The sequence below is a fragment of the Petaurus breviceps genome, unplaced genomic scaffold, assembly GCF_028583685.1.
Source record: "Petaurus breviceps papuanus isolate PSGF00001 unplaced genomic scaffold, PetGlider_PUasm1.0 379, whole genome shotgun sequence".
Taxonomy (NCBI): domain Eukaryota; kingdom Metazoa; phylum Chordata; class Mammalia; order Diprotodontia; family Petauridae; genus Petaurus; species Petaurus breviceps.
Genome location: NW_027186303.1, coordinates 4,075,486 through 4,083,607, shown reverse-complemented (window position 1 = coordinate 4,083,607; position 8,122 = coordinate 4,075,486). Strand labels below are relative to the sequence as shown.

At 32.1% G+C, this 8,122-nt stretch overlaps 1 protein-coding gene across 2 annotated transcripts in view; it reads right to left on the bottom strand.

Moving 5' to 3' along the window:
- Positions 1-59: 59 nt before the first annotated feature.
- Positions 60-8,122, bottom strand: part of LRRK2 (leucine rich repeat kinase 2) — a 244,910-nt gene continuing 236,847 nt past the window's right edge. For both annotated transcript variants that reach the window (XM_069099462.1, XM_069099463.1), the window contains 4 exons: positions 7,336-7,488; positions 6,235-6,443; positions 4,440-4,511; positions 60-1,593 (listed from right to left, as the gene is read on the bottom strand). In XM_069099462.1, the coding sequence (XP_068955563.1) occupies positions 1,472-1,593; positions 4,440-4,511; positions 6,235-6,443; positions 7,336-7,488 (556 nt within the window). In that variant the 3' untranslated portion in view covers positions 60-1,471. The remainder of the gene's footprint in view (positions 1,594-4,439; positions 4,512-6,234; positions 6,444-7,335; positions 7,489-8,122) is intronic.

The window sequence follows — 8,122 nt, the reverse complement described above, 5'->3', positions numbered from 1 at the left end:
ATTTTAGTATGAAAATTGCTTGAAATACTTTAAGAACTTAAAAAAAACATAAATAAAAGTTTTATCAAATATTATTTTAAGATGTTTATTTTTCATGATAAATATAATTCACACACATTTTCCATAAGGGTCTTAAGCTTAGAAAATTACATATAAATAGAAAGTGATAATACCTTATAATTAATTCAAAATACAAATTCATCTCTTATTGCTTTATCAAGCCTATGGAAATTATTCAAGCAGTTACCAAAACACAGAATAACTCTCAAGGTTAAGAATTTGAAATTATTTATAAGTTGAAGAAACCCAAGCAAGTCACTGGGGTCAAAATCTTCTCTGTGGAAATATCTTAGAGTAAATGCCACAATGAAAAAAAAAATGGAAAATTGTTTTCCAAAGTCATCAAGTACTTTTAGCAACTACACAACAAATCCTGTTTCTTCTTAAGTCAACCAATGAATATTTGGTTATTTTTCTCTTAATATAAAAGAATGTAAGCGATATCTCCAGTCCTAAAAATAAGGCCTCTACCAGAATGAAATGAAAGAAAATAGATTTGAAGGAATTTCAGAGAGTACAAGTATAGGAAACAAGAAAACACAGTCTAGGCATTTTACAAAAATTAAAAACAAAATAAGTGTCTGAATAAAAAATGAAGGGCAACATTACATTATAACATCACAAATTCAGAGTTTTTATTAAGTGTGTGTGACACAGAGAAAGAGAGAGAGAGAGAGAGAGAGAGAGAGAGAGAGAGAGAGAGAGAAACTGTATTTATTTTACACAAGACCACATTGTTGTAGGTACTTCTTATTACAGGGGATAACAGACATCTTATAGCTCACAAAATTTTCCCTTAGCTCTATTGATGACAACATTCTTTCAGACTGGGAAATACTTTTATTTGGGACTCATTCATTTGTTATAATAATAATATAACTACTAAGCTTAAAATTTTTGTCATAACTATAAGCAATCTAATTACACATGATGTAGGAATGTATCATATGAGTTGTACTGAATGCTATAATATCCTCATTATTTTGAAATCCTGATTTACAAAACAACAGTTTCAACATTAGAACTTATTGAATAGAAGATGATTTTCACTATCATAAACAATTTTTCCAATCTGCTAGATTTAGTTAGCAAATTAACAATTGAGTTCATACATTCTAAATAAGCATTATTGTATTATATTTCCTTTATCTTATTAAAAAATTCATTGTAAGAAGTATAATAATACTTCAATTTTTAAAATACTCCTTTATGCTTAGAATCCTGAACTTTTATAATGTTAGTAGTTATTTTGTACATATAAAAGTCACTTTGAAAATACAGACATTTGTTCATTTATATTAGACTATGTTCAATAATGATCATTGCATTGTAAATATTTTTAAAAGACATATTACAGAATTTTTTAAAATGAGAGACAATCGTATAACAAGTGGCTTTCTAATTGACTTTCTTACTCCATGGAAAAACTTCTCATTTTTTCACCTAATTCTCTTCTAACTTCTGTGTGCTTCTTCAAGTTTTCCACTTCATGTGGTAGGTTAATGTCCCATATAGACAAACAAGACTCCATTTCTGGGGGGAAAAAATAACATGTCTTAAAAGGCAATCCAGAAAGATACTGTGAATAATAATATATTATTTGCTATATCATATCTAATCTTAGGCACATGGCATGTCATGGAGTTAGGAAGATATATGATCAAAACTTGTTTGATACTTATTAGTTCTGTGACTTAGGCCAGTTCTTTCCGATTATAAATCAATCTGCCAGGATGGAGAGAATTTTCACATTGGAAGTTTCACACTTGAAATTACAAGTCCTTGGTGTTTTGATGGGTAATGTCACTTAGAATTAGTCATTAAAAAAATATTAATCTATGAATGCATTTATGAACTCATTACATATACTACTATATAAACTAAGTGTGAAAAGGCATATTACATATGACAAAAGCAAACAAATAATAATATTGGCATTTATTAACCAAAAATTATATTTATTTGCAATATTACTTTGGAGACAAAATGTTGTTGTACTGCACCAAGTTGTCCTGGTAGTGTACCAGAGCTCGTTGTGGCTGTAGAGAGGGTGCATTCCTCATACTTCTGACAACAGCTCTGATAACATTTGCAAAAACCCCAGCAATTTGGGACACAGCTCTCTCCACTCTGGAAGCAGAGTTCTACCATGGCAAAGAGCTCAAAAGTCAGGTAATTGGCTGGCAAGATGAACAAACAGAGGAAGCACAATCAGACCACAGAATCTTTTTTTGGTGACAAAGAGGATCAAAACATAGAATCAGAAGAAGACAACAAAGTCAAAACTCCTGCATCAAAAGCTTCCGATAAAAATATGAACTGGTCAAAGGCCATGGAGGAGATCAAGAAAAATTTTGAAAATCAAGTAAGATAAGTGGAGGAAAAATTGGGAAGAGAAATGAGAATGATGCAAGAAAATCATGAAAAGAGAGTCAAGCTGACTGAATAAAATAACACCTTAAACAATAGACTAACTCAAATGGAAAAAGAGGTCCAAAAAGCCAATGAGGAGAAGAATGCCTTAAAAAGAATTGTCCAGATGGTAAAGGAATTTCAAAAGCTCACTGAAGAGAATGATTCCTTCAAAATTAGATTGGAGCAAATGGAAGCTAATGACTTTATGAGAAATCAAGATGCTATAAAACAAATGCAAACAAATGAAAAAATAGAAGGCAATGTGAAATATCTCACTGGTAAAACCACTCACCAGGAAAATAGATCCAGAGAGATAATTTTAAAATTACTGGAATAACTGAAAGCCATGATCAAATAAAGAGCCAAGAAATCATCCTTCAAGAAATTATCAAGCAAAATTGTCCTGATAATCTAGAACCAGAGGGCAAAATAGAAATTGAAAGAATTCACCAATTGCCTCTTGAAAAAGATAGCAAAAAGAAAACTTCTAGGAATATGATAGTCAAATTCCAGACTTCCCAGGTTAAGGAGAAAATATTTTAAGCAGTCAAAAAGAAAAAATTTGAGTTACATTAAGGGATCGAAGGGCTTAGAATATGATATTCCAGAGGTCAAAGGAGCTGGGATTAAAACCAAGAATCACCTACCCAGCAAAACTGAGCATAATTTTTCATATGGTCATTCAATGAAATAGAGGATTTTCAAGCATTCTTGATAAAAAAAAAAAAGAGCTGGTTAAGTCAGTTAACCTCTTAGTGGCCCCAGGCAATCAACCCTAAGTTGTGCAGAAGCTGCTGATTTGTGTTAGCAAAGGAAGTGCCTCACCAGGAGCTCCCTGCATCAAAGAAATAACATAATCACAGTATCTGAGAGAAGGAAGAAAACCACAGAGGTCTCCAGCCTATATATTTAAATAACTCCCACTATGATAATACTTAACTAGTAGTGGCACATCATCTTCTTGAAGTCCTCTAAGGGTGGAGAACCCAACCTAGAGGCAAATCTATTCCATTTTTTGGACAGTTCTAATTGTTAGCAAGTTTTTTTTTTTTTAAAGCAATTGGGGTTAAGTAACTTGCTCAAGGTTACATGGCCAGTTATTTCTGGGTGTGGTGCTGAGTGTCTGAGCCCGGGATTTGATCTCCAGGTCATCCCAACACTGGAGCCAGTGTTCTTACTCGCTGTGCTACTTGGCCGCCCAATATTTTTTTTTTTTGCCTTTTTTTTTTGGAGGGTCAATTGGGGTTAAGTGACTTACCCAAGGTCACACAGCTAGTTTTTGTATTAGGTGTCCGAGGCCAGATTTGAACTCAGGTCCTCCTGACTCCATGGCCAGTGCTCTATTCACTGCACCACCTAGCCGCCCTGCAAGTTTTTCCTGATATAAAGTCTAAAGTTGCCTTTTTGTACTTCCTACCCAATTGCTCCTAGTTCTGCCCTCTGGGACTAAATGGAACAATCTATTATGTTCCCCTACCTGACTTCTCCAGGCTAACCATGCCCAGTTCCTTCAACTTAATTTCTTACATCATGGACTGAACATCCTTTACCACTCTAGCTGTCCTTGTCTGTACACTGTGGGTTATCAATGTCCTTAAACTAAGCTGCCCAGACCTGAATACAATATTACAAATGAGGTCTAAAAAGGGCAAAATACAGGTGGAACTAATGCTGTAATTCCCTCAGGCAATTACTTCAAAGCTATGTCTCTCTTAATGCACACCAAGACTGCATTAGCCTCAGCATATATTGACATAGATAGATATAAATCTAAATCTACATATTTAGATATAAATATATGTTAGATATCTTTATATATAACTTTACATATTAGATATAAATCTATCTAAATCTATATGTAATATGCAATATATTAATTTACACACACACACAGTTTTTGTCCAAGGTGCAAGAATTTGTAGTTACAGTTATGAATGAGGGCTTATTTTTCTATTGGCCCTTACCTTTTTGAGTCGGAGTGTTTTCATTACTTTTCTGGCAGTACCCCAAAACCAGCATGACATTTTTTAAGCTCCCTTTACAAAAAAAGAAAGTAAGAAATAAAATACCTGCTAAAATCATTCCTGTAATAAAACAACAAATATAATTTCTTTACATATAGCAGAAAGCACATTTTAAACACAGATTCCTCGGGCACAAATTTATAATTCCAGTTTTTAACTATAACCCCCACAGAGACATAAGCTTGATTGTCTCTGCATAAAGACCATAGACAAATCCCAAGAGAAAAAAAATATATAATTAAAAAAACCTACCATTATGACTATCACACAAAAATACATAAATAACATATGATGTACCTTACTCAGTAAAATAGATTACTGAAAAGTTTTCTGTAAAATGAAAAGTAATGCTCTGCCATTTGTTAGTAAAGTTATTATAGGCAAATTACTGAAACTTTGAAGATATTTCCTTATATTAAAAAAGGTACAATAATACTTGCCTTGCCTTGTGTAGTAGATAAAAACATTTGAGTATAGTGGATAAAGAGCTGGCCTTGAAAACAGAAAGACCACAGTTCAAGCCTGCCCTGTAACTGAGAGTAGCTATGTGACTTTGGGAAAGTCACCTAATTTCTCGGTGATCTAGGCAAGATGGCCTATATGTCCCATATAAGATAGTAAGTTGCCGAGGAGGTGATACCACCATTTCTGGAGGGAGTTTCATCACCTAGTAGTTCCCTATACCAATAAAATTAAGTTTAGTCCCAATCTCTCTCCCAGAGCTGTTGTGACAAAGTTGCATAGTTTGGTAGAAAAAGAGCCAGAACTGTTTGAAGGAGACCTGGTTATGATTCTCATCTCTTACACTTAGTAGTTATATGACCATAAGCAAGTCACTTAAGTCTCAGTTTACATTTTCAAGATGAGTATACTACTTGTATTACCTAATTCACAGGGTTGTTGTAAGGAAAATACTTTGTTAAAAGCTTTCTATGAATGTGAATGATTATTATAGTATATGAGAAACTCCTTTGAAATCCCTGAAATAATGCTATGCAAATATGAGGAATTATTATCATAAAGTACCTCATAATTTATAAGGTTTTTTCTCACCCAGTAATGGTGTTAGTATAAATATTATTTATAAAAGTATAAATTACATATGCAAAAGGTGAAGCTTAAAAGTGAGAAGTGATTTGTCTCATATCATTCAGCAGAGCTACTTCTGTTCAGGATGCTGGAACCCAGCTCTTCTGAGTTGAAGTCCAATGTTACGGTAATGTTTTCTGTGATGATAAACATTTAAAACTATAGTGAAAAATGAAAGTGTAGCACAGCATAGTGAATAATGGGAATTACTGTGAGCTGTGCTGCCAGAACTGGGTGTGAGAAAATCCGCTATAATACAAAAACACTGGACTTGGAGGCAAAAGATGCACTTAATACATTTTTCTGTGATTATCATTCTAAGAAAAGTTTTGCTCTGTAGATCAATATGTAGGCTTTATTTTTTGCAAGAAGGTTAAAACTGTAAGTTAGAATATTTCCCTTTTTTCTTTTGCTAACAGGAAACTTAGAGGAAAATTTGGTTACTAAATATTAGTAGTAAATTAACCTCAAATGTCTGCCAGTATATACTCTTTTTTTTTCAGTTAGATGGGTCTCTGCTCTTTTTTGCATTTATTTACCCTATTTTTATGTAATGTTTAATTTTTAAACATATAGATTAAATATAGAAAATAACCTTTTACATATTGTTTTACCTTAGGATAAAAGAGAAAGGAATTCAACTTACCTAACTGGACTGTCATCAGTGCTCTAATAGAATTACAAAAGTTCTGAATTATGTGTATGATGCGATGTGTTGAAAGATCGACCAGTAAAATGTGACCTCCTCCTGTACCTATCCAGAGTGCAGTATTTTTCTGCAGACAGAGGGTTTTCACTCTTCCAGAATAAGTCATTTTATGATTTGATTCCTTGTTTAAAATTACTGTATGGTCCCTGAAAACATGAACAAAAGTTTCATTAAAGCTTTAGACATAGCATTTTTTTCTATCTAAATTATGAAAACTTTTTAAAGGTTTCTAAACTACTTTATATAAAAGCAGAATGCCAAAGAGCAATAGGCTTTACTATCTGAGAAGGGAATATTTAATGAAAAAACAAGAGGAAACTTCAAAGTAAGTAAGATGGAGTTGTTCAAGGAGTTGGGATTACTGAAACTAAAGAGGTTTATATCTGCTTAATGTGGAAGTCTGTGAAATAATGGCAAAAATAAAAACTTAATATTTTTGAAAAGCCTCCAAAAAGTCTTTAAAAAGACAATTTTGCATGGTCATTTATACGACTTATTAAAAAGAAATCAACATAAACCTTTAAAATTCTGATCTGAAGCAATTTGAAATGTCTTTCATGATAAAGGTCAAGTGAGGAAATGAAAGGGGAAAAAAAGAATAATTTTACATATTGTTTTAAAATATAAGATACAGAAATACTAGAACTTCTGTACCTGACAATTCTTCACATCTTCAAGGAAAGAAACAGTGATTAAGAAGTAAATATTTTTAAAGTGATAGGATATAAAAGCACCTCATCATGAAATAAATCAATATTTCACATATTTTACCATTTCACAGATCAGATCCCACAAAGAATAGAGTAAATGCCTATTTTAAAATAGTTATTCAATAACAATCTGTGATACCAACAAATAAGAGGGTTTTACTTTATTGGTATGAAATCCAGTATATGCCTAAAATAATAGTGTTCAAAAGGTTCAAGAATATGACACTCTCTTTTTAATCTTGCCTATATGTGAGCCATGTGACACTGAATAGTACTTCTAAAGGATACTTATTCTTAAAGACATAAAATTTTTTAAATGGAAAATTACTTTAAAAATTGCGCACAGTCTATTAGTACACAAAGTTTCTCTGTGTTCTTATCCCATACTTCAACAAAATGGCTGTTTTTCTTAGCTACATAGATAGCTTTGTCCACCACAATTGAAATGATGTTGGCATCACTGAACGTTGCATAAGAAAACCTATGACAAAAGAAGAGACTGTTATCATTTATCTCCATATTTAAGTGTATAATAAATTTCTCTATGGATGAAAAACAAAACAAAATATTAATTATTTAACAAAATTACTAAGTCCTTGAAACATTTAAATATATGTAATTTTTAAAAGAACTGAATATTAAATTCAACAAAACAACTCAAGTCAGTCAGTTTGTAAGTCAACCAACAAGTCCTTTTGAATAAGGACATGCCAGGCAATACAACTATCCAAGACAACTCTGAAGGATATATGCTGAAAAATGTTAACCATCCCCAGACAAAGAATCAATACTGTCTGAACACAGATTGAAGCATACTCTTTTTACTTTATTTTTCTTGAGTGTTTTGTCTATGTTTTCTTTCACAACATGACTATTATGGATATGTTTTGCATTACTACACATGTATAATCTATATCACATTGCTTTCCTTCTTAATGAAGGGGGGTGGGGAGGGAGAAAGAGAGAGAATTTGGAACTCAAAGTTTTTTTAATGTTAAAAATTGTTTTTACAGGTAACTGAGGAAAAATAAAATATGAAATAAAATGCAAAAAAAGAAGAAAAAGAAAACTTAATAAAAAGAAATAGCAGTAATAGCTAAAACTTTTATATATAT